The 26,521-nt window shown below is 45.7% G+C and overlaps 2 protein-coding genes across 6 annotated transcripts in view; one reads left to right on the forward strand and one right to left on the reverse strand.

Moving 5' to 3' along the window:
* Positions 1-1,102: 1,102 nt before the first annotated feature.
* The window catches only part of LOC117150428, a 41,568-nt gene continuing 16,149 nt past the window's right edge, over positions 1,103-26,521 (reverse strand). The window contains exons 2-8 of one of the 3 annotated variants that reach the window (XR_004460764.1): positions 8,608-9,026; positions 8,386-8,463; positions 7,501-7,633; positions 3,933-4,257; positions 3,768-3,865; positions 1,378-1,929; positions 1,103-1,290 (exon numbers count right to left, since the gene is read on the reverse strand). Coding sequence is in view for 2 of the 3 variants with exons in the window: in XM_033317304.1 (XP_033173195.1) it covers positions 1,799-1,929; positions 3,768-3,865; positions 3,933-4,257; positions 7,501-7,633; positions 8,386-8,463; positions 8,608-9,026 (1,184 nt within the window). In the remaining variant the exon portion in view is untranslated. Of the gene's footprint in view, positions 1,930-3,767; positions 3,866-3,932; positions 4,258-4,284; positions 4,573-4,636; positions 4,740-7,500; positions 7,634-8,385; positions 8,464-8,607; positions 9,027-26,521 lie in introns of those variants that run through there. The other 2 variants (XM_033317304.1, XM_033317305.1) reach the window with 2 other exon arrangements.
* On the forward strand, positions 20,400-23,151 carry LOC117150429. 3 transcript variants are annotated; one of them, XM_033317306.1, is made up of 4 exons: positions 20,400-20,654; positions 21,714-21,997; positions 22,071-22,929; positions 22,995-23,151. In XM_033317306.1, the coding sequence occupies exons 2-4, from the start codon at positions 21,951-21,953 to the stop codon at positions 23,019-23,021; spliced, it is 933 nt and encodes a 310-aa protein (XP_033173197.1). In that variant the 5' UTR covers positions 20,400-20,654; positions 21,714-21,950; the 3' UTR covers positions 23,022-23,151. The 3 variants fall into 3 exon arrangements, with proteins under 3 accessions (XP_033173197.1, XP_033173199.1, XP_033173198.1); XM_033317308.1 differs by having other exon boundaries at positions 22,998-23,151; XM_033317307.1 differs by having other exon boundaries at positions 21,769-21,997.

The raw sequence follows: 26,521 nt of genomic DNA on the forward strand, positions 1-26,521 counted from the left end.
TGCCGGATTGGGCGCTGTCCTTCGCTGTTTGTTTAAATTAAGATCTGCAACCGAACGGACCTCAAATTGCCTGTGAATAAAAGTGGACTTGTTGCTCTGCCCAAGTGCCGCCTGTCCCGGCCGTAATTGTTTCATTTAAATATTGCGCTGATCTCCGCGTGCGGATTCCAACTAATGAAAACCACTTGCGGCTATGGCCGCATTAATTGGGTCGGTGGAGGGGAAAGGGGGGATGGGGCCCACTGGATGGGGTTGCTCCACGGCGGAGGCAGTAATGGCGTTTTTACGGCGCCATCTTGAGGTCTGCCGAGCTGTTTGTTGTAACAACATTTGCGTTATTCTTTTCTCCGCCGGAGCAGCAGCAAATATCAATTATAATTCGAGAAATTCGAGACTGTTATGGCCAAGTCTGTTGGAAGTTAGTGCAGGGCTTACAGGGATATAATTATTTAAAGCATAGAACATCTGCACAAAAAAATCCTATTGGTCTATAAACTTCTTTAATTTCATACCAAAATGCAATTTATTTACTTTGCCCGCGTAATGACGTGAATAATTCCCTATGAATTTATATGCCATTTGGTTTTTTCTTCGACTCCTTCATCTGCATTTCTATGAGCATCCGCTCTTCAAAGGGATTTTCACTTGTTTCCCATCTCTGCCAACTAATTGAGTTGGGAAACTCACTGAAATTGTGCATCTGCTAAGTACTCACCGCATTTCAGAAAGACATTAAAAGTTTGCCACAGCCCGAAATGAAAAGCGCACTCGTTGCTTCGATTCGTTTCGTTTTCGTTTTCGGTTTATTGTTGAAAGAGTTCATTCCATTGATTTATTTATTTATTGGTTTTATCATCACATAAATTATCTAAAATCTGCTTACTGGCTTACGTGTAGTAAATTCATGCCTACCCATGCTTTTACTCGCATGTGCAACACAAAACTTAGTCGAGCATGCCGCAATTGATTTCCATCGCTTTCCATCGCTTTCCGCATTTCGCATATTGCATTCACATTAATTTTATTCAATTTTCATTTCCATTTCGACGGCGAGTGCCGCGTGACTAAATTTCATTTTGCCCATAAATAAATTCCGCACAAGTTAGTGTTTATAATTAAGTTTTTGCTTTTAGTTGATCAGATGAGAGTTTTTGTTCATATATATTACAATCTTTCTTTTCGGGATAGTGTGTGTTACTTGTGTGGGTGTGTGGGTGTTACTTGTGTGTGGGTGAGTGGGGGCGTGGCTCCTCTCTTATCATATCTTCCTTTTTTCGGTTAGCTTTGCTTCTGTTGAGACAGCATGAAATGTTTATAAAGTCGATGCGTGTGCGGCTCCTTCGTAAAGGAGCGGCAGTAATGAAATAAAATACACACTTTTGTATCTGTAACTATATCTGTGAGCGGGGCCGCATCTTTGTGGTATTTACAGAGAGTGTCGTCCTTCTGGTCCTGTGTCCCGTGTCCTGCGTCCTTCCTTTGTCCTTTGTGCCATGTGCCTTGTCCCTCCTCCGGCCCGTGCATTTCACATTCTGCATTTTGCATTCTCGTGCCCGGCTCAGTGTCTCATTTTGCACAATGAAATGTAAATATTAAAAGGAAAACAAAGATTCGCCTGAAAGGGAAAGCGCCTCCCGCCTTGTTTGTTTTTTCCATTTTCCTCCTTCCCTTCCAGCCTCCCTCCCCCTGCAGAATCCTAAAAAAAACAGCACAGCACAGCACACAGAGTAAAAATTCCGACGTCATGGAACATAATTTCCTCGTTCAGCTGCAATTAGAGTGCTAACAACTTGCGCTTTCAGTTGCCAGCAGCCAGTCCCGCTCGCAGCAACAACAACTCCGGCAGCAGCAGCAGATGGAGGAGCAGCTGGAGCGGACCGGGGGCGCAAGGACACGCCCCGCTCTTCTGCATCGCAGCGGGGTTCTCATCTGGGGAGACAAACAGTGGCATAATGAACATGTGTATTCAAATTTCGACGAGGGCACAGCGCCATAAGCTATGCCCGGGCAAATAACTTAATTTAATTGTGACCTACACAGAGAACAATCACTATATTTTGGCTGGACTTTTACATGAGCTAACTCTTAGTATATACTATGAATAACTGACTGTACCACTGATTTTTCACCATGCAGCGCTGGCAGTGACTGTGAAATGAGGAATGGCTAAGTGGAGCAGGGGCAGGACGGTTGTTTGTTCCGACTAGATAAATGACATATGTGTGTCTGCGTATACGCAATATTTCTGCGGCCTTTCTCGCCCGAGCAAATGTTATTCCAGGCGCATCATTTGTCAATGCTTTGTTTTGACTCGTCACAAAGGATACGTTGGCCCACGCCCCCACCATCCTGGCACTGATTTTTAAGGACCCAACGCGTCGGGATATGATCAATGAATAATGGGTGGAATATGCTCTGCACGGGCAGGGTATCGAGGGGGATACATAAATAAGGCACGAAATTGGAATTCCATTTCTGCTAAATCATTTTTTGTCAGTCTCCGAGGAAGTGGGTTCCCCAATCGCTATCTAAGCTTTCCCTAGTGCTCGAAAGCCCAAAAAATTAAGGTATTACTCGGTCTTAGTTTAGTTAAAACTCCCGGTAGAGCATCTCCCTGGTCGCCTTTACCCCGCCTAGGCCAGCACTTTGCCCTTATCATTTTTCTTAAAATTTTATTGCCTTTGATTTATTATCTGTATTTATGCAAGCCAGTCGCAGTTACAGTCACAGTTACAGTCACCGTTACAGTCACAGTGGTTGTGGCAGCAGGTCCTCTTCTACGGCGTGTCTGCTATCTGGACTCCCATTGCCACCCCATCGCATCTCAGCCCGCACCCAACTCGCGGCCATTGTGCCACATGTGGGGCATGATTAAGTGCCTTTTTGCAACTTACTTCTGACATTTAATCATATTTATTACGGCTTTGCAGCGAAGGATGAAGTGGGAGCAGCGGATGGCGGCTCTTTAAAATGCAAATGCCTGTCCGTACAACAATTTCATTTGAATAAACAACTTAACAACTTAAGTGCTGGACATTTCGCTTAACATTTGATGCTGCATAAAAACTAAGACTACGCGCGAAATTACTGGGCCAGGCCTTCAATTTGCTGCGAATGTCCTGCCATAAAAGGTCGTAAAAAACAGTGGAAATTGCCGGACAAAAGACGCGTCAAGTTTATGCCCCTCATTTCGCAGCTTAAAATGTCTTAATTCCCTTCTAATTTATGTGTAAAATATGCAAAGCCAAGTCACTGAGTTGTGCTCCTCCAGCCGCATTACTCATACGCCAAGGAGGCCAGCGCAAAAGACTCCCGAGCAAACAGTCGTCCCAATGATGGAGTGAGGCGAAAACTTTTAGTTTTTAGGCCGTGTCTGGGTGAATATGAATGGCGTTGGCTACACTGCTGGCCATAAAATGATTCACCCGTCTGCCAAGTGAAGCAGGGCTGTGCTAGTAAATGATAGTTAGCTTTTGGGAGTTAGCTTCTCCTTTGGCTTTCGTACACCAACTTCTGGCTGACAGTGTAACGGATAGGCTTATGGCGACCTGGCCAGCACCTGAGACGACAGTCAAAGGCTTTGATACACTCAGAGAAAATATTATTAAGATGGTGTTATGTAAGGGGAACATTTGGTCTGGAGGTCTCGGATCCTATAGTCCTTTTAACGAAGTTTCGAGGGAATGCATAAACGTAAGTATTACCAAAGCTAGTCAGGTATTGCTCCCAGTGTAGGCCACACTCGCTCACTCATTCCCAGGACTCACCATTAATCACATGGACCAGGACACTGGCGCTGCTGGCCGTCGTTGGCTGACACGTGTAGTTGCCGGTGTCCGTGGTCTGGGCATTCGAGATGCGGAGCCTGCGGAGGATTAAGCAGCGCACTGAGAACAACTCAATTAGGGAGTGGGGGACAGAGGAGCACCCACCTGGACTTGAGGGTATCGCCCAGCTGCGATTCCATGGCGATGCGTGTGGCGAACTCCATCTGCAGGTCCACCTCGCTCATTATGTCATTCGGGGACGTGTCCTCGGGGATCCCTTGGGGATGTTCGCCCCTGCCGGCCGGAACCTCCGGATGTCCATCATCCGCATCGAAGGGGGTGATCATGTGCTCGCCGCGATACCAGTAAATCGGCCCAATGTCCTTCACCGACGGCTGCTGCACCAGGCAGTTGAGGATTATGGCGCTGCCCGCCTTGAAGTGCAGATCGGGTGGCCCACTGATAACCGCCTTGGCATCCGGGGAGATTTCTGCAAAAACAGGCCACAAACGAATTGAAAACATGCATCGTAGGTGGGAAACCGAAATCAATTTGGGGCAATCGCTCGTAAAACGAATTCGCAACCAACTGAATGAACATAAAAACTTTTAATCATAAAACTTTATGGAATAACTTTTCAATTGCACTAAATTTAAGTAAGCCCACGAAAAGCGAGGATGAAGTGGGCCCTTGGTGGGAATATCACACCAGACACGTGAATAAACTTATACGGCTGGCTGCGAGTGTGTGCGTGGGTGCCGCACACATACTCATGTGGAAAGTCACACTCGCCGCTCCTGCGAAACTGGGTTAATAATAATATTTATTATGCATTGGACTGTGCAAATAATAATAATTAAAAAATATACCCGAAAACAGGAGACATGCGTGGCCGAAACGAAATAAAAACTCTGTGGCCGCACCGTGGGATTGGATTTGCAATGAACGGGTATATGGGCATTCCAAAACGTGCTAAAAAGTAAAAAGATTTAAGTAACCTATTTGAATTCCTTTCCGTTTCATTTCAATTAAGTTTGATTTTAACCTTATGATCCTTTTGACCCACTGTGACCAGCGCGGCGTACGGAGCAGCTCATAAAAGTGCATATGATGATGATTACATGGGTCGCAGGATGCTCAGGGGTTTCCCGACGCGGGGGGATTGGTGGTGGTGGGCGGTTCCGGGGGTTAAAGTGTCTGCCGGAGATCTGGCTTCATTCCACGGCTCACTCCCTTTTCTCACTGGCTTTTCCAGCTGTTTGTTTGCGTCTGTGGCATATGTGCCGAGTGTGAGGAGTTAAAAAATCCCATTGCGCCATTAAGTGCGTGTGTATTTGTATCTGCCTCGGCCCCATCGGCACCCTCGGCCACGCCCCCTTTGCGAGAGTGTTTGTGCAGTGTCACTGCGTTAAAGGCAATTAACACCCGGCGGAGGGAGGGAGAGGGCCAATGCGGAAAGAGACGGCGACAGGCAGCTGCAGCAACAATTTTCACCCAACCAACCCACTGTTTTTCATTTCATTTCAGATTTTCATTTTTCCTTCATTTTTCAGCAGCTGTCGCTAAAGTTCTGCGTGCATTTTGTGTGGCGGCGCATGAAGTTTTTTAATTTAAATATTTCATGAAAATAAAATGCACTGCGACCTGCCAGCAACAACAAAAACAGAGCAGAAGCGGGCCAAAAGTGGGCTTTCTCTAAGGTCAAATGGCTGTAATTACCACTTAGACGAGCACGAAAATAGAAATGGAATCAAGGCAACAGCCGCATTAAATTCTGCGAAAATGTTGATGGGATTTGAAAGAGCGCAGAAAAGTATGCTTTAAACTAAATGAAGTGGAAACTGTGGCGAGCCTTGCAAACAATTCTTTAATGCAGTGGAAATAGTGCATTTTGTGTATGTGAAACCTATTGAAAGTAAATGTTTGCAGCCCTGGCAGAAATGCGTAATTTGCGTCCTTCTTTCAAAAGGATTAAACAATCAATTACTCTGCTAATTGCAGTTGAAATATGGCGGGAGTATATTTTTCTTAAATTATGCGTGCATAAATACAACCTTTTAAATTGTCATCTTAGGGCATACTTTATGCATATTTATATTGGATATTTCACGGAGCCACGTGGTGGACGTTACGCCCTGGGCAGAATTTATATCAGGCATAAATCTCGTTTCCCAAAAAAAAAACGAGAAAAACTGTGAAACGTTGAGGGAAAATAAAATCGTTTGGGTGGGACGCATAAATTTACATAATGACATTAATTAAATGCAATGCACCGCAACAACGAGGCAAGGAGCTGTAGAAACAGGAGCAGGAGCAGGAGCAGGAGCAGGAGCAGGATCAGGATATGGAAAGTAAAGGCGACACAGGAGCGAAGAGTTAAGCGCCCTGCGAAAGTCACTCATACGACACGTATGCCGATAATGTTATTAAGGACGCAGCCAGTTGGCCAGTTTGCCAGGCTGTCAGCAGTGGCCAGCGTGGAGTGTCCAGTCCTGTCATGCTCCTTTGGAAATTGTTTCATTAACGTAAATTAAAATGCATACGGCCATGAAGAAAATGTAATCGGAAATTCGTTTGTAAGCGTCGGAGCAGGAAATCAGGAAAGAGGTTGCTGTCACAAGCGGACAGACAAAAATGCATCGCGCCCAAGTGCATAATCGGAAACTTAAAAAGGCATTGCCGACTGATTTGCATAAGTGGCTGATAGCAGATGCCGACAGGACCTGTCAGCAGCTCGCTTCCGAGTTGTCCCCACGCCACTCCCCCCAAAATCCTGGACACTCTTTTTATCCACCTGTCGCCCCGAAGAGCCGATGAGATTTAAAGACCCAACAATTGCCATCTTAATGGCGGCGCCTTAAGCCCGAAAGTGCCTTGCACTGCCATTAAAATCAATATGCAAAGTGATTGTTTTTTAAACGGATTGAGATTACGAATTAACGCCGATACAATGAGGCAATCGAGGGATGGCAGCAATCACATTTTGCTTAGGTAATTGTGTTCTTTGTGATTGCAAATTTGGCTGAAAGAAACGCTAGAGAAATTGGATTTCCAGGTGATACGACAAAGTGTGGCATATAAATCATGTGATTAAGAAATCCACTTTCCTGCAACCAGAAACCTATTATGCGCTCCGAAATCAGGCCATCATCAATTAATCATCGTCGGTAGATTTCGGAGTCACTAATGCACACAATAGACATTGTTTGCGGTGGCAGAACAGGAAACCGGACTGATGGCACACTGCCTGCTAATTATATGCGGACACACGCATTATGCATGGCTCATTAAAACGCCGAATACATTTCCAATCGGTGCTCGAAATCCCGCCGGGTTGACATGCTAATTAACTCAGCGACTACGGCGGCATGTAAGCTCCATGCGATCCGAGCTCCTGGGGCCAGACACCAAGAGCACCAGGAGCACCCGGAGCAACAGGAGCGGCAGGAGCTCGACCTCGCTTTTTATTTGTTTATTTATTTATGGGCCGAAATGCGAAATTAAAAATGAATGCCTAGAGGCGCTCCATCCAAACGAAACGAAACGGAAACGGTTGCCCCTTCGGTTAGGATGAAATAATCATAATGGCGAGGGCAGCTCCTCGCCCGAAAACTGAATTAACATTTTTAATAAGCCCGGCGGCGACAAGGTAAACAGCCGGTCCACAGCAAATCACTTTCAAATACTCATGGCAATAAAACAAAACTCATTTCGCAGCTCGAATGCCACTCACCGATGATGTTCAGCTGGAAGGCCATGGACATCTTGGGCTCCGTGTTCACCTGGCACTCGTAGATGCCGCTGTCCTTGGCCAGCGGCGCCTTCACATGCAGCGTCCACTCCCGGGAGTCCTTCGATTCAGTCACCTGCCACAGGACACATATCAGTTTAAACACCACAGTTTGCAGTTTACAGATTTCAATTCAATTCGTCCTGCCAGTCTCGGTGGAATAATTATTCGCTTTCGAGACAACAATTTGCAAGGCTGCAAATTTGCGTTGCCATGCAATCGGGTCTCTCATTTTTTCATGAAAATTAAGCAATTATACAATTGAATGTTTGTTTACTGCTCCTTTTTCAGCTGCAGCACAGTGGCCAAAAAACACAGTGTTAAGGGGCTGAGAGGTGGTTGCGGACTTGTCCTGAGTTATGAGTTGGATTAGCCATTGAAATATCGTTTATGCATGCATAATGAAAGTGGCCCTATGGCCATAATTCCCCTGAGAGCCGGAGTTAACTTTTACATTGTGGCTGAAAGTTTATCGGGATTTGTTGTGTTGTGTTGCCAGCTAATCTGGTCCTTTGGAATACATAGATGTACAGGTATTTCGTCCGCTGTAAGGATAATGCAAACTAAAGCTGACAGATGGTAACTTAATGTCCTTGCTCATATATATGTGCTGCCAATCAGAGAGGACGTGAGGATATCACTATCAGCTCAACTCTGTCGGAAAGAAAATTCGTTAAGAGTTGAGAGTCCTTCAGAGTAGCATTCCCCCCTTCGGTCACCAGCAGATTGTATCCGCAGTAAGCCACTGTGCCCACTGACTTTGAGACCCGAGTTAAGCATCGCATTCAATTAGCCAGCGAATGGAGGATTGCTGCGACATGGACCCACCTGGAAGCGCTTGTCCGAGGTGTAGGTGGCAGTTCCTACAGTCAGGATATGCAGATCACGTTTCCGTATCCAGGATACCTGTTGAGCGGAAGGAAGAGCGAAAGGGAGACAGAAAAATTGATTAACGAGTGCGCATCCATATGATATACTCGATGTCCTTGGCACGCATCTTCATCACTTTGCGCCCGCAGGACCCGAGGGGAATGGCACGCCAAGACTCACCGATTTATCATGCAGACTGTCCACGCGGCATTTAATTATGGCCTCCGTGTGGCCAGTGCGTCCGGTGATGTTGCGCGGCATGCCAAAGTCGAAAATTGGCATCGACTGCGAAGTGTACGCATCCTGCGACTCCTCATCCGCTCCGCCACTCCGCTCCCTCTCCGCGTCCGTCTGCGCAAACAGATCGGAGCCAAAGGACGCGTCCAGGAAGGCTAAACTCTTGAAAGTGTGATTCGTGGCTTCCGTTTGTGGCCCGTGCGCCACCGCAAACGATGAGAAACTGGATGGGGATGATGCTGAAGCTGATGCTGCTGGGGGCGACGGCGACTGCGACTGCGATGATGACAGGAATGTCGACAGCGTTGGCCCATCACCGGAGTCATCCGGATGTCCAGTGGAGGCGGCCGCCGCAGCGAGTCCTGCAAGAAGACATAGGAAAAGGGTGAGCAGGCGCAACGGAAGCAGGAAAAGGATGAGGGACACTAAGAAAAAAAGTGATGCATAACTTCCTTATATAAAGAATAATACTAAGACATAAAGGATAGACTTTACTGCATAAATTTTTAAACTTTTAAAGTAGTTAAAATATGCATTTTAATATCCATTACGATGTTCTGCTTTTATTTTCACAAATTCAAATAGACTTTTTGCTACTGTGTAAGGCGCTCGCCTGCTTGCTGTTTTTCTCCATCTCCTTGTTGGCCAAATGAATTTATAACTCGGTCGACTGCCCCGCCTGCCCCTTGTGCCCCTCCTGCCACCCATTCATCTTGCCGGGTCTTTTGATTTGATTTGTAACCACTTTGGCCACAACTTTTTGCTTTCCCCCGCAGGAGCGACCACAAAGTAACTTCAATTCAATTCACTTTCATCCTTGCTTTCCGCCCGCCACTCGCACAATTTAAGCAAATAAATTCCGTTTTGGCTTAAAAGTGCGGGCCGCGCACAATTTGCATTTAATTTATTAGCGAGCGCTTCGCATTTTTATCCGCCACTGCATATGTGCACAAATATTTTGCATATCAATTCAGCAACCCGTTTCTGCGCGGCAACAATTTAAGCGAATCCACAGAGCCAAAGTGACAAATTCAATTTGTGCGCGCCAAAACAATAAACGCAACACAAATGGGGGAAATAATATGCAACAAGCTACAAATAAAGTCAGAACGAAATATTAAGCATCCGCCACGTTGTCTCGACAGCAGCGACAGCAAATATTTGCAAATATGCCAACTACACAAGTAAAGCAAAAAAAAAGAAGCGAAATATAAAAAATTACTTTTAAATTCAAATCAACAGGGAATTTGATGTGGACGAGCGACAGTCGGGGAGGGGGTGCGAGGTGGGGGGGACGGGAAAATGCCCAGCTGAGAGCCGGGAAATTGGGGATATTGGATTGAGTTTGAAGTTGGCAATAAAGTTGAAATAGAATTTTTCTGGGCTGTCAGGGGATTTTAGACTACGACAGCTTGGGATCACCCAAAGTGAAGATATCGGAAGCAGTTTATTATTTTTAAGGGGAATAATCATGGCTTTCTAAAGGATGTAGTCTATCTAGGAAATGCATGTCTTTAAGTATCTGTAACTTTATCATTTATTTAGAGGATAGGACTGTCGTAAAATGGTTACTCTTATTCCCGCACATTCCCATAACATTTGTAAAGAGACTTTTGAGCAGCTGCAGCGGCTTTAATCCTGTTCCTATTGTCACACAATTTTCAGTCAATTCCTGGGATTATCCGGCCTTCGTCCTTCGGCCAGGCCGCAGCCTTCCAGGGTATCCTGGCATTCGGGGACCGCCGTCGAACCCATGTTTTATGCGATTCCCGAACGGAGAGCTCTGGCAAACAAACTTTTTATTTTGCTGCGACCTACTTAAAGGTCCCGCCCACTGCCCTCCCCTCGCCCTCCGCTGCCGACTGTGAGTCGTCTGGGTTCACCACATGAGGTCATGGAAATGCTTTCCGCTTGTTGTTTTTCTTTATGCGCTGTTGTAAAGTAAAGTAGCAAATTTGTATTTTATTGTTTGTCGCCGGCAAGAATGCGGGCAGAGCGCAAAAACACTCACGAAAATAAAGCTAAAAATGTGCGTCTGCCAACGCTGCGAATGAGTGATTCTCCTACGGCCGCGAAAGGAATTTTTCCAGCTAAATGCTCAAAGGGAAAGTCGTCGGTGAGCGAAGTGCTGCGGGGAAATTCCCAGCCATTTTCCCCGCCAGCTGCGGTGGCAGCAGCTGCGAAAGCGATTTTCCATCATCACCATCAATAACTTCATCATTGGCATGCCATTTTCCAGGACATTCCGATTCGGAACCGCTTGAAGGTTCGCCGGAAAAACTGCGAAACTTTCTAAACAAATTTAAACAAATAAAAGAGCAGTGGCAGCTCTGTTGTTTTGTGGGTTTTCCGGCTACTTTTTCCACTAAGCCGCAAAGCTTTTTTGAGTATTTCCTTTACCAAATTCTTTTTTTTCGGGCCTACTTCTCTGGGCAGGGGAGTGGTTTCCCCCCGCCAGACCCCAAAACTGATTTCGCACTGCAGCCAAAGGCGGCTGAAAGTTGGTCGCCGCGTTTTGTGTTTTTCGCCAATGTTTGCTGTAGGTCGCGGCACGCCCCCTTCCCCACCATCCACCCCGCAGTATCCACTACTCCCTCAGCGCTTGCGGGCCAGGACCTGCTCTCGCTCCTTTGCTGGCCAAAAACTCACATACACAGCTGCCACAAGTGTTTCGGCGAAATATTCGTGCTGCGCCTGCAGCGATTCGTGTGCATTTGGCAAAGCACTTAAAATGACAAAAATAACAGCAGAATTCTAGACAAGCCAGGCGTACAAAAGGAGCCAGCCAGCCAGCGAGCAGGAGGTGGATCCTGGATCCTGCCAAACATTCGTATGTGCACGGGCTGTTCCCGCAATCCTTTCCACTGCGGCGTCTAGTATCTAGTATCTGGTTTCGGCTTCGGGTTGTCAGCTGTCTGGGGATGCGGACAACGTTTTAATGCAGCCTGTTAACGCAATTAAAGCTGCCAGCGAACTTAGTCGAGGCTGGTTAACCTTCAGTGGTATCTAATTTAATTAATTGCCAGATTCGAATAGAATGGCATGCAGATACTGATTTTAATAGTTCTTAAAATGTTTGTCGTTCCATCATATTGCCTGTCATGATGTGTTCGCTTGTAATACAAATTTGAGCGGAACAAATTATGGTAAATGTCTCATATTTTAGGACGGAAGAATTACCCGACGAACCCTTTTCAGAACACTATTTGTATCCCCCTGCTGACAGCATGTTCTATTTAAAGCGTCGAGTGCCGAGACCAAACAAAAAATGTCGCCTAATGCCAAGTGTCGTGGAGGGGGCGCGGGGGGACGGAAAACAAGCAAATAAATTGAAATGGCAGGCAATTGAAAACTACCCATGGATTTGTCAGACTCTGTCTGGCTTAGCGCCGCATAAGCATATACAATTTTCCGCTTTCGGAAATGTACGAGTGTGAGTGCATGGAAATGCGGCTGACAGGCGGGCAGAACGGAAATTTCCCCCCGAGAAGACGGCGCAAATGTCAAGAGATTGGACGGGGTTCAATAAACGCCACAGCCGGATTCATCTGCTGCCCGCCCAGAAATCTGATTATTTATGAAGTGCCTCAGCCGGTTGCTCTGAGCTCATAGTCCTGAGTCCTTGGTCCTGAGCCTTAGCTGTCCCAGCGGAGTGTGCAAGTGTCTATAAAAATAGCAAAACACCAGACGAATCATAATGAGTTCGGGACTCGGCGCGGCTCACGTTCCGCAGGACTCACGTGGCAGGACCTCTCTCATCCTGTCCGCTCATTGTCATCGTTAACACTCGTGTAATGTCGCCCATAAAGGACCCGCCGCCGCGCCCTCTGTTCTCCGTTCTGCAATTAAAGGCGTGTTCATGGGCAGGAAGGATCTGCGCCGAAGAGATTTACATAATGCCGAACAATATGGCCGAGGATGGCAACTATTTTTACATGCCCATAATTTGATGACGACAATGTCTTGGCATAACAATGAGATGCGACTCCATCCGAGGACCTCATGTAAATTTCATTCTGCTGACTTTAAGGATCTCCCGGCCCACTGAACGGGCCACACACGTGTTTGTGGGTTTTTCACTGCCCAGATTTCGGTTTTCACTCTATTTTTTGATTTCTTTGATTTTCTCTTCATTTTCCGGCTGCTGCTGCCATCGAGCGGATTTGTTTCGTGTGTGAAATCGAGCGTGAATGTTCAACGTAAATAAAATTCAATTTGGCATTTTCCTTTTAACTCAATTTATGTGTCAAGTGAAAGTGGATTTGACTCGGACAAACATTGTGTGGCCATTTGGCTTGTCCCGTATCAAAGTTATAAATGAATTTATAGCCGACTTTTCTCTCTCTCTCCCCCCTCCCTTTTCAGCCCCACAAAATTAATAGCATTTGGACTAGCGGATTGATTGAATTAACCCGACCAGCGATAATATTTCAGCCAAAGGGCTTCTGCAACATCGCTGCCAACAATCAAGCATTTTGCAATGACGCTTAATTGATGCAATTTGACGGTTACATTTGCCCAAAAAAACAGTCGATTAACTCGCCACTCAGGTGAACTTATTTAATGCATTTATTCGGGGTGAACCAGGTGAGAAGATTAACTGCTGTTAATAACTGCGTATGGCGATCACAAACTTTTTCATTCGCCCCAACACATGAACGCACAAATGCATATTGTCTGTCAATTTATTTAAATTTACATTTAATTGGGACATTTAATTAGTTTGACAGCAGTTACATTAAAAACTGAGGTAATAAAAGGAAATAATTGATAATTTCCCTCTAAATTAAACTGAATTTCAGATTCTCATCATTTCTTTCTAAAGTTGACCAGTTTCGTTGGCTTGTTTAATCATAAACCAGATTTAGTACTCGAAACTCATCGGATCCGCACAGAATCATATCACGCAACTCGGGTTTCTCCTGTCCATTTCCATTCTGCATGCAAACGCAAATCGAAACAAATAGTTCCCCGAAGAATCGATTTGAGAAAGACAGCTCGAAACATTTTTGTGGCCCACACACACACGCACAATCCGAAAGCCGATACGCACACACACACACTCGAACCGTCAGACAAATTTCACATAATCAATTCTGGTTTTAGGCCCGTGGCTTCATTGTATTGGAGATCGGGAATCGGGGGACAGATGTCCAGGAGGCGAGGAGCGGAGCTCCAGCTGCTGATGGATGTCTCTGGAGCAATACATCAAGCCAAATTAGCAGTTTGTGTTCCATGTTCGAAAAGCCAAAATGCACAGCGATGTGGGGGCAAGAGATTTGAGATTTAATGGGAGGGGAAAGTGTAGCCATAGGTAAACAGAAAGAAAATGGGGATACTCCTAGCTATCTCGATATTATTATATTTACTTACATACACAGAATTTCCAAATATAGCTTATGATTTAATCTACAATCGAATCTACATCATTACATTTAAAGTAACTTTCACATTTGCCGACTACTTTTTTTCTGCCAGTGCAGTCATAGAGATTGAGTCATAGGAACATGCACATAACTCGCCCAGGTGCGTTTTGGGCCATCTAAATTGGCTGACAGCATACACGAAGGACACACAAACACAGGTGGCCCAGTGGGCGGATGAGGTAAGCACATCCAAAGGGGGGCAGGTGGGGCCAAAGCAGTCCTAGAGTGGAAGACCTGAAATGCGTTAAATGCGTTTGATGTGCAGAGAGTGCGTCTAATGTTTGAAAATTTCCATAAAACATGCAATAAAAGCCCAAGGACAACAGCAGCAAAGGGTTGAGCGAAGGGAGCGTTAGCTGGATGAAGGAAGAGGGGAAGGGCGAGGAGAGGAGGAAGGGTTACGGGGAGCAGGAGGAACAACACTTGCCGGCATAATGGAAAAAGTACAAGGGTCGCCATAAAAGCATAACAAGCTAACGTGGAACGGTGCGGCAACTCGAAAGCTGCAAATGAGGCCAGCAGCCAGGATGCGAAGGCAGGACTAAAACCAGGACCTGCAACCTGGCAGCTCCTGGCTCCTGCCAGCGCTGCAGGCCGGGATTAGGTTCAGGGCGGGTCCTTGCTGCCCTTGCCCTCTCTTCCTTGCAGCGTGAAAGGTGTCAGGAGAATCGAAGCACCAGGAGCAGGAGCATGCCATCAGCAGTCGACAATGTAATGCTTCAATTTCACCCACGCATATACCCACACATGGACGAGAGTGCAGTGAGAAAAATAGAGTGCAGTAATCAAAATGAACTCATTTTGATTGGGGAACCTGTTGGACTTGAAGGATTATAGCTCACTGATGCACACTTCCATTCGAGTTTCAATAATGCTAGTAAATATTATCTGTGATATTGAAATGCCAAGATTACACGATATAATCTAGCTAATACATGCTCCCCATTTCGCGCAGTGCAGGCACACAGTGAAAGAGACATGCATCAAGTGCTTGCTTCGTTTTCCAATGGAAAATTGCACGCCAAAAGGAGGAGCAAAGAATTTGATGCTCGAACAGATGGAAAACGAAAGCGGAAATGTTGTGCTAAGCCACGCACGTCCTGCCACGTCCTGCCACTCCCACGCCGCCCCCTTTTCTGACCCTTTCTTTATCTTCTTCCGCACGGCGAGAGTGTGTGTGTGTATGTGACTATTTACATTGTCACACTTTCATCATTGTGTCAGTTGGGCTCCGTTATCTTCTGCTTTGCTCAGCTCTTCAAGGATGTGCCCAAGGACGTGGGCGGCTCGAGGGGCGGCGTGTGAAGTGGGGGCGTGTCCAAGCAGACAGCTGCTGCTCAATTGCATTATCCTGCGTCCGCTGATGGATGATTGTTACGGTCCTCGTCCTGTGCCAGCCCAGCGTCCTGCATCCTGGCGCCCTTTGAGCTCCTCATCGCACTCGCAGAGTCTTGTAATTTGGCAAGTGCAACCCTTTTCCAGGATAATTGAATATATTATGTGACAGCACATTGTAAGCAGGATCTGAAGTCATTTTTCCATTCGAGCTAGTAGATGTAAGAGCAAGCTTAAATGCATACATTAAAGCATGAGCGAATGGATCTCCCTGCACGGAATTTCCATAAAAGGGCTCCCCGGATTTATGAGCGGCAGCCAGGCAATATGAAGTGGAGTATTATTGGGGTAATGACTCACAACTCTCAACCGGATATGATCTGCATCCCCTTCCGCTTGAGGTTCCTTTCCCCGCGCCACCAACTGCTGGCTCAACTCGGATCGATTGCATTTTGAAAAGTTTTGCCAGAGCTGGAAAAAAATAATAACAAAGCCGACTCAATTGCTGCCACCACCTTTCGGCTTGAAACAATACAAAACAAGCAACAAGGGCGGAAAATAGAAAACTTTGGCTCTTGTGGAAAAGTTCGAGTACAAAGCAATAATAAGGAGCTCATCATGAATTTTAGAACGAGTGGCAGAAAGTATATAACACTCACACGCACACGATTGTGACTGGGCTTTAGGGTTGCCCCCCATCTGCATCACGTATACGCCCAGTGTGGCCCACCTGGAAACAAACGTTTGTTGTGGTTGCTCCCTTGCAGCCGCCGACCCAAGCCACCGGCCAGCTGAAAGGGCCTTTCTGTGCGGGATCTGCGGCCTGGCGACCGCACTGCCCACCGCCTCTTCCGGCTGGACGGCAACTAGAATAAAATTTAATTAACCTGAAACCTAGTTTCCTGCTCTAAGAGCCCGATTCTCAGACCCCGCCAGTCCAAGCCAGACTGCTTCAACTTGGCCGACTGGGAATTGCAAATGATGTAAACACGGAGCGGCCACAGAACAAAACAGAGTAACAGAATTGGACTGAGTCGAGGCTACATCTGGAGAAAATGCCGAGCTTTGAAAACTAACTTACTATATTTATTTAATCAATTATGAATCTAAGTAGATCAATAAACAGAAGATGCCAGCACATGCTGAATTCATGAAGTCTCAAAAGGACTTATTTTTCATTAAAACAGGTATAGAATTTATTCAATTTGTTGGGGACAAATTTGCTTGGAAATCTCTTGAATTTTCCTCTCTGCAGGACCTGTTTGCAACACACTTTGTGGCTGTGCATTATAAATGATCAAGGGCTAATTTGAATGGCAAAGCAGCGATGCTAACTTTTCTTTTAAAGAGTTCCGGCTGTTCGCATTGTTTTTCCTGCTGGCTTGGGGCCACTGCCATGGTTTTGGTAAGGTAAACACATACTTTGCGGGTTTTTACTTGTCACAACACAAACAGGAGGACAAAGACAACAAGTGGCGGAGCCAGAAGTCCTGGCTCCCCAGTCCCGAGTCCTGCAACCAACTCTGGTTTGGGAACTCAGCTTTGATCAGGAGTAAGAACGGCTGGTAGTTTGAGACTTAGCGGTCTTTAATCGGAAACTAATTATGCCTTACACCTATGCAAGCATTTTCCGATCCCAGGGAAAGCGTGGGAAATGCCCCTGCTGTTTGCCTTTTTCCAACAATTAGGCAAGTTTCGATAAAAACTTGTGTAACGGCAAGGGAAGGCGGGAAGATAATCAACTTTTGAAAATACCAAACGGGCTTTGAATTAATTAAATATCGCCTGCATGTACACACACACACACACAGATAGTGAACACTTGCTTGGGGCCAAAGCTGCCCTGTTAAGTAGGCTACACATTTTCATCTTCGCTTGCAACTATTTTCTTTGATGATTCCTACCCGTTGTGCAGGCTAATTGAATCTGTTATGTTTTATGGCCCAAACACGGGCTAATTACCCCATGTGATGAGGCTAATGAATTCAATTCACCCGATCGACCTCAACAATGCGACCATTTTCAGGGGCTCGTGTTTCATATGTCTAATTGGATTTTGGTTAATACCAAAACCGGCGATAAGTGTCGCCATTCAATGGCCGATTCAAAAATGAAAACCACTAAGCGGCCAGAGACCAGCGGAAAAGCCGCGAATGTTTCATTTTCACAAATTAATATCTATTAATTATGCATCTAATGCTAAGGTCTGTATGAAAAACAGGCTGACAGAGCCGTAAATCGATGACAGTGAAAAAACAGCGGCAAGTGACTAAATAAATAATGAACGCCTCTTAAATTTTCATTTGCGCCTGGCCAATGGAGCCACTAAGAGCTACGAGTGAAAAGCCAAAATAAACAATAATAAAGTACCAAAAGTAGGAGGCAGGCTCGAGTCGAACATAACAATTCCCTTCAATGGCATCGCATTTTTTGCTGTGTCATAAACTTCAGTTCGGAAACTCGATAAAAGAGTCCACAACTTTTACATTTCGGCCAATTTATAGAACTTTTTTTGTTATTACAATATATTAAATTCAATTCGCTCAAGCAAAAACAAAGTTGAAAGCAGTTTGCTTTTATTATTATGGATTTAAGGAGCCAATTTCTCAAATTGGTGTTCTAATAATATATTAGATAGTTTTTTGAATGATTACCTTATTGTTGTTACCGTATTGTGTAGAATAGAAAACATCTAGTAACTTCTAGAACTTATATTCAAATGGAAATACTACATAGAAATATAAATACATTTATATGTTTTTTATAAACATTTTTTTTATTTGCTATAAACTAATGTTTGAATGTTATAAATCGCTATTTGCATAAGCCAGTTGCCAATAGAAAGGCTTTTAGTTTTCGTGTTCAAACTATTTTTCAATAGTGTCATCAGGTGCATTTCCAAAGCAAGAGGAAACTTTTCGCCTGAGGGACCCAGAGAATAGGTGAATAAGAGAATTGGAGAAACGGAGAAAGAGAAGTCCAGGGAATCGTTGACAGGAAGCAAACCGAAACGGCACCAACAAATTACCCGACCCATAACCACAGTGCAATCAATTGTAGTGGTCCAGAAAACACACTCGGTCGAGTAGGAATCGGAGGAGGAAGCCGAGAGCGAGGACGCAGTGCCTCCAAAAGCACTTTATATGCCGAGGTAATGGCGCCTAATAAACGTCTTCACTCGAGTGCGCTTGGTACCGCCCAACCGCCCAGCCACCCCCTCTGCATCATCCAACCAGAGAGGGGCAGTGGGGAAAAGGCAGGGTGTGGGGAAGGTCGAGCCAGTAATTATGATTTATGTCGCTTTGGAGAATGTGCAAGGCGTCTAATTGTGTGGGCGGGCGTTGGCTACAATTACGCCCATCTCCATCATTTCCCCCCTTTCGCACTCCCCACTCTGGTCACCTTGTCCCCCAAATATGTCTGCTATTATGTCAAGCCAGCCGAAAATAGTGGAAATCCTACACGAATGTCGGATAAAGTAATTACAGGATGCTCATTTCCCCCCGAGTTTCTGGGGGTAAGCCCACACCCACACCAACACTGAAAGAGGACAGAACAGGACCAACAGGACCGACAGGACGTGCGAGTGTGTCCTGATGTAATGCATGCTAATGCGACACCTTCACCTCTCTCTCTCCCTCTCTCTAATCCTTGATCATTAAAATAATTCAACTTGACCCGAGAGTGGACAGGATCAGGACCTGGGCGAACGAAAGGATTCCTGGAATTCTTTGGTGGCCGCATAATGCTAATGAATCGGTATGCCTCCCCCCGCCCCTTTTTCCACTTTCACTCCTTTCACTGCCATTTCGTAATGCCACAAAGGATTTTCCTCTCGACGGCTGGGCACAATTGAAAAATCAGTAAACGATGCCGCATTGTCAACGCCACGTCCCAGTGGAAAAGTGGGCAGGATTGGGGAGTTGTCATTCCATGAGTGGAGCATCATTCGCACTTAATTAGTAGAATGGCCGATTTAAAAGTGGGCGTGTCCAATCAGCTGTGGAGCCTAATTACAGCTCCGACTTTCACAACCATTTCCAATCGTAGTCGGCCAGATGCGGGCTCTAAAAACCATCAAATGCCGGACGGGAAAACGAGAATCGTAAATGAATGCAAAATAGACAGGAAAATCATGCCTCACTAAAACCAACTCCAAAGCTGTTTAGGGTTTCCTTTTGAAGACTGAAATTCCTTATGCGATTAAGCCGGAAATGACATGAAAGGCAGTGAAAGTGGTGTGTCCTCGAAAATGAAAGTGGGTAACGCGGTTCACTCGAAGGATTAGATTAAGACTGTAAAGGAAAGGGGCTGCATAGAATTAGTTGCTGGAGTGTTTTTTAAGTACAAGTTAATAAGTAATTCGGTGTTCCATCTCCCAATATTAAATAAAAATGAATCCTCCCAAACCCTTTAAATCTCCTCCACAATTTTCAGATACAAAAGTATCTTGACCCGCGCAGAAGTATCTACTTAAATATCAGTGAGTATCCTGCAACAGAATTGCAGCTTTTAAAAAGTTACTGCTAAATGAAACAACTGGAAAGTAGTTTAAGAAAACGGAAAGTACTTTAAGCCACTGAACAGTAAAACTAGCGGATCCGTCTTCAAAGTATCTCTAGCTGCGGAAAATCATCATTCGCTACTTAGCCAACGAATACCCCTTTAAGCTAACAAAAAATTGAGGAAAGTTTGCGCTGCCGTCCAAGGATGTTTTCAGCAACTACTCTTTGCCAAAATATATATTTGATAGCAGAGACAAATTGCATCTAAAAATGTGTAATCCCCGGAGAAGTGTCCCCCGTTAAGATAAAGTATATCAATTTGTGTATTTCTGGATTGCCCGTAACATATTTCCGGCCATTAAACGCAAGCGTGTAAGCTGGGCTCCCCTTTTGCTAACTGGATTATGTGCAATCCAAAATGTTTGACGGTTCATCAAGGAGGCCATCAACAAATTAGTCAAAAAATTCGAATAAAAATTCGCTTAGCTGTCGTAAATCCCGGGACACAAAGGCTAATCGGGCGGCTAATCAGGCGCAGCCATCATCAGACCATCAGACCGTCAGCCCGTCAGGCTATCAGCCATCAAAGGCGGTCCGAATCCTTTGGCCCGTTGGAGGGGCTCAAGTGAAAGGCTTGCCGAAGGAGCAGGAGCACTGAAAAACGCAAACGGAGGAGGACCAGGCTGCGTGCCAGGACATCATTATACTAAAATATTGCTCGGCGGTACTTAATCAACACAAAGGCGGCGGAGGCGGCTGCCACGCCCCGCTGTCGATTTAATTGCCCCACAGACACTTCAATGTCAGCATAAATTAAATTTTGATTTCGCCGCTCCGGCGGCTCTAATGAAATTCCGCACGCCAAATTGCACAGCCCTCAGAATGCGGCATCCTCATGGCGTCCACACCTCCCACCTCAGCAGCTCCACCTACTGCTCGTCCTTCTGCTCATCCTCCTAATTTGCCTGCCCCCTCGCAACCCATGATGATGATGAGCTCGTGATGTGGTGGCCTGAATTGAGTTGGAGGCCCAAGTTAGTCGTTGCTCAGCCATTGTCGCATCAATTAATTTCGGCACGAGCCACGAGCAGGAGTCCAACCACTCTTATCAACACCATGAGCCACCCTCCATCATCTACACAGCAAATTAGTCCGGATTATTCATATGTATTTCAGTTGGAGGGGGCCAGTCATTATATATCCCTACCATGATATATAAGTATATACCAAACAATTTATGAAGAAATATCCCTCATACTTGTAGTCCCCCTTCGAATCCTTTCCCATTTCTCCCAGTGCAGAATTTCCATTCCCGGCCACCACTACAACAGTTTGCAATTGTATTTGGAGGCGTGGCACGTAATGAGCTTAGCCCTGGCCAAAACCTAAGGTGGCCAAGTCAGAGTCCATTATGGCCGAGTGGTCCGCATCTTGCGGATGTTCGCGGGGGTTAACGAGGGGCAAGTGGGGGTAAATGGGGGTAAATGTGGATGGTTGTGACACGGAAGGGATTTTAAAGTCGCCTGATTACTAACCAGTCAAGTTGAGGTGGGCACATCGACGAACTAGAACTGATTAGAGGGACACGTTTCGGTCTATCGAAATCCTTTCAGCTTATCAACACTAAGGGAGCTTCTATTGCACAATTAGCTATCGATAGCTTATAATATCGATAATACTGTTTTGGTGGCAATCCTAGCCGCATTTTATATGTGTTGTCTCTCCAACAGGACAGTATATTTTTATATAATTCCACGATTGTGTAAAAGTAATTAAAGTTTAGTTTTCAGCGTTTTTCAAGTTCTAGCCACAGGCGATAATCCATCCAATTCCACCAGGAGACGCTATCGGCACCTAGCTTATCGACGCCGAGCTCTCAACTTGCCGCTGACGGGTCTGTCAGAGTGAAAAGTGAGTGACGAAGCACAAATCGGAAAACTTCTCGAGCATTTGGAACGTGAAAGCAGGCAGAGCAGGAAGTGCACGAAGAGCTATAGAAAAAGCAGAAAACTCCTCCATTATGGCACCAGGGTTCGTGAACAATAAGCGCAAGCATGATGAAGAGCAGTAAGTATGGGGAATCTCTTCCTGCCAATTCCAGCTAGAGGACCCAATTTCAACCAACAATTTCAATTCACAGAAATCAGTTCATCTGTCCCATTGTCTACACAAATGAGTTGCCCACTTATCCAAAGGATTGCAAGTTTCTGCCCTGTTGCCAGGCTATCCAGGAGTACTGCAAGGAGCCAGTTTCGATTCCCAAGCTGGACACTTGCTTTTTGCTAAATTTCAAAGGACTTCATGAGCTGTTCGCCATTAATTTGATGGAGCAGTCGCCCTACGATGAGCTTTCCGAGAATGGGCACCCAATGAATCCCAGAGAAGCTGATCTACTCAAGGACATACAAGCCCTAGACTGGGACTTCGCCAGACTCCAACCAAGTCGCGCCCAGGAATGCGCCCAGATGTTCGCCAAGGAGCGGGTGCATCCACCTCGCCCAAGACTACAGCGTTCTGTGGTGGTGCCCAAGGCCCCAATCAACCTGCAGCCCGTCAGCCTAAAGCAGCAAAAGGAGATGATTGATGAGAGCTTCAAGGATATTAACAAGCCCCTTTTACGACATCCCACCAATCCGGGTAGCAATGCCTACCCTGTGCAGATCATGTCAGTCTTTCCCGACACGGATTTGCAGAAATATAGCTTCGTCCAGATGAGTTTTGATAATCCACCCCAAAATACCATCCAGGGACTAATCAGGGACTGCGGAAGCTGTCTGATCAACTTCAATTTCGTCCAGGACATTGCGGAGTCTACCGAAAAGGTTTACGTCTCCGACCATCGCTACAAGGAGGAAAAAGCCGACGATAGTTTGGAGCGCGGTGAGGGTCTCATACTCCGCGAGGAGAAGAACGCCATCTTCTACGTTGGTGTCGACAAATACATCAAACTAAGGCGGGAACGTCCACGCCCCCAGGCTTCGGCTAACAAGTTTCTGCTGGTGAGTCTCGGGAAACCAATCTCAAATTTATGACAATGCGTTTGTATAAAACTTCGTTTTTCCAGAAGGTCCAGCGTGTGACAATGGATTAAATACAGCTATGCACTTTTCTAGGAAAGTATAAGAACATTTAATTGGATGTACTTCAGAAGCTTATTTAATGAAAATAAAAATATCAGAATACTTGCTGGAAATTGTGCATCTGATGACCATTAAAACAATATAAACTTATTTCGAATGTCCATTATTTCGTTTACATCGTTCCTTAAACAATTAAAGCTGTTTCCAAAGTGTTGTTCGCTTTCGTTAAACATAATTATTGAAAACATCTACATCAATTGAATTTTAGCATGGAAAGTTAAGCCGAAAAGTCAGTTGATTTCTGCGTTGGTTGCGAAAGTCGAGCAAAAGTTGCCAGGCAACAGGCTCAAACTGAAGAAGTGACGCCGCCCTGCCCACCACCCACCACCCGGCACCACCTTCCCTTCCAGTTCACCATCCACGTCAAGTGATGCAGCATCTTTGGGGCAATCCTGGCAAGAGCTGCCATGACGATTCCCAGGCATTTCTAGGGACCTGCCCACACAAGCAAGGATATACTCGTACTCAAGTATACGTTTGCCGGCGAGAAATAGACAATTTTTATGACGTTTCCTTCGAGCCACGATTTTTACTGTATACAATTCCTTTTCCGACGCTTTCCCCGCCACTGTGGTTCACTGCGGAATCCTATTTCATTTGGCCAGACGGTCGGAATTTGTTGTGGCAGCGATTTGGCAGGAAAACCCATGCCCTGCCATTCCGCTCCATTCCATTCCCCACTTTCCGTGATGTCGCATGCAGCAGATGTCGCTGGGGGAACGGACAACCTGCCGCAATTTTGTTGGCCAGAAACTTACACGAGGAGGAGGGTTGCACTGGAGGGGGTGAGGGGGAGGGGCAGCGTCACGTGGCACGATGGCTTAAATAGATTAGCCGATGCATTTCCTGTGGTCTGCGGAATTGTTGCTCTGCAACTCCACCGCGCAAAAGAGTTCATTTCAAAAATGAAATGAAACGAGCATGTTGTGGAGCTTTCAAATCAACCCGAATCTAATGTGCCAACATCAAAGGCAAACAAATTCAAGTGCATTGAGCCCGCAACAAATCAAAGACGCCTGGACGACCTTTCACCCACTATTCTGCAGGACTTTCCCTCCCAGCTGCCATTTCCCTCAGCCATACATCAAAGCAATCAAATGGGCCCAAGTGTATCTATCAAGGCGATAAGTAACACGAAAAGAAATTCAAATCCCGCTCAAAAGAGGCGGCAACCGGGGGATAAAACAAGGACATCGCATCCCAAGCGTGTATAGGATGTGCACTCAGAATAATTCTCATCACAAACTCTCAATTCGTTTTTAATTCGTGTTTTAAGGAATAGCTGGCATGGTTAAGGGTAGATGACTTTTATTATCTTATATAATTTAGATAATCCCAGCATTAAGCTGACTTTCGAACCTTACCCTTTTTTTCTGCGTGTGGTGAAAGAGGCAACGGAACGATTTCATTTATAAATTGAGCTTCTGTTTTTTTGGCAGCAGCTAAGTTACGAGAGGTTGCGACTGGCTGGCAACAAATTATCGGCCTGGCACCTAGCCATCTCCCAACTCCCCTCGATCCCCTCGTCCTGCACATCCTTGACTGAAATGAACTCTTCGGGGTGTGCGAGTGTGTTTGCCGGCCTCAAAGAACTGACCAAGCAATTTGCCTGGCCCAAAGGCTAACCAACACCTCATCGCTCACACGGAGCCAAAGAGCCAAGAGCCAATGGGCGAGATAAAACAATGGTGAGTGGCAAGTGGCGATGGAGTGGAGGCGATGGAGGCAGTGGGTCTGCTCTTGGCCAGAGCGGACTTTCGCCTTAATTAAACAGATTTGTTTGCACACTAGTGAGTGTGCTTTTCGACCCGACCACGCCCGTCTAAACAAAGAGTGAGCCAAGAATTATGGCAGCCCAGAAAGGTCAAACCCGTTCTCGGTTTTCAATATCTATTGGCTATAAGCCGGCTGCCACTTAGCTGACCTCATAAACATAAAACGTAAATTCCAACGAGATGACACTCTGCCACTGGCTAATCCTTAATTTGCAATAAAAAGAGATTCATGATCCCAGTACGAGTATCGTATCTGTGTTTTGCTTTCTTTTCCCCAGCAGCCGTACACTTCTAATATTTTACTGTCACTAAAATTACAACGTTGCCGGTTTTTCGAAGACGTCTTCGGAAGTCAATTTATCCGGGTACTAAAACTGAAGCACTTGGCCGTAAAAAGTATCGACCTAAAAGGTGTTCTCAACTGATCAAACTAAAATCTTGTAGTCCTAATGTTTAATCCCATAAATTTTTAAAAATCAGGTCAACCAGATATTAGTTTGTGGTTTGAATTTATTATTTTTGCCAAAAATCACACACAAAATGCATGTCCAGCTAGTACAAGCATGTTGTGAAAGTTTCTTATGGATCTTTAAGCCACCTGCAAGTCCGACAAAATTCACTTGCAGACGGCCAGAAAATAGCCAAGCATAAATCCAAGGCAACTCAAGTGCCGGCCATTTCGGGGGTCAAGTGTAAAGTTAAACAAAAACGCTTAGCTGGGGTGGTAGAGAAGTGCGGAGGGGGAGGGGCGATGGAAGGAGCTGCCTTGGCCAGGATTTGTGCTGCGACATGGCCTTTTGTTGGAGCTGCCAGGGATGTCCGCACGAATATTCACATTACACAGCGTGGACACGGAGAAATGAGCGAAGGATGCGCAGGAGGCGAAGGATGCGGAATGGCGACCCTCAAGTGGCAGCAGTGGCCAAAACGATGTCAACTCAAAAACGGGAGAAAAAAAGAAACTAATTTCATAAGATGGTGTCAACTGCAACTTTTCCGTGAGAGGCTCTCCTCTCGGCCGCCCCTCGAGCATTTTCCGCCACGGCTCGAGTGCTCTCCGGACTGCATTAAACGGCTGGGAGAGAAAGCCGGGAAAGCTGGGAAAGCTGATGATGGCCACTGCCGAGAGCTAAATGCACTGGCAGATTAGCACAAACAAAAAACAGAGAAAATTCCGCACGCAGCCCCTAATGAGCCTCTTAGTTGAAAACTCATAATCAGCACAAAACTCACTCGTTCGAATATCCAGGGGGCACTGAAAAAATAAGTTTTACAAACTCCACGAAAAAAGCGATTTCTACGATAATTTAAAAAAATATTAATTTTTTTTAGCCGCAGTTTTGCCATTTTCGAGTGTATCCAGTTGAATTGCCATGGAAATGGCGCAATCCATTCAAATATGTTTGATTCGCTTCCCTTAATTCAATCGCCTCAAACACGCGTACGCGAACAAAGACAAAACAGTTAATTAAACCGAAAAAATGCCTCAATCAAAACTTTTGTGCCACTCTTCTGGTTGTTGCAACCAGTCAGCAGAATGCCAACGTTGCCGTCCACACAAATAGGAGCGATGTATGTATGTGGATTACAGTGCCGATGATTACATAAACTGCCCGACCATTTAAGTTTCTTTGGGGAAATTTGCAATGCGGGCTTCCATTATTGATGGACTCCCC

Source organism: Drosophila mauritiana, chromosome 2L (assembly GCF_004382145.1).
Source record: "Drosophila mauritiana strain mau12 chromosome 2L, ASM438214v1, whole genome shotgun sequence".
Taxonomy (NCBI): domain Eukaryota; kingdom Metazoa; phylum Arthropoda; class Insecta; order Diptera; family Drosophilidae; genus Drosophila; species Drosophila mauritiana.

Bases quoted from the DNA above. Each gene is read 5' to 3' on its own strand.
- LOC117150429 (XM_033317306.1), top strand. From the start codon at position 21,951: ATGGCACCAGGGTTCGTGAACAATAAGCGCAAGCATGATGAAGAGCA. The intron at 21,998-22,070 runs GTAAGTATGGGG...TTCAATTCACAG, and splicing joins CGCAAGCATGATGAAGAGCA to AAATCAGTTCATCTGTCCCA. The intron at 22,930-22,994 runs GTGAGTCTCGGG...TCGTTTTTCCAG, and splicing joins CGGCTAACAAGTTTCTGCTG to AAGGTCCAGCGTGTGACAAT.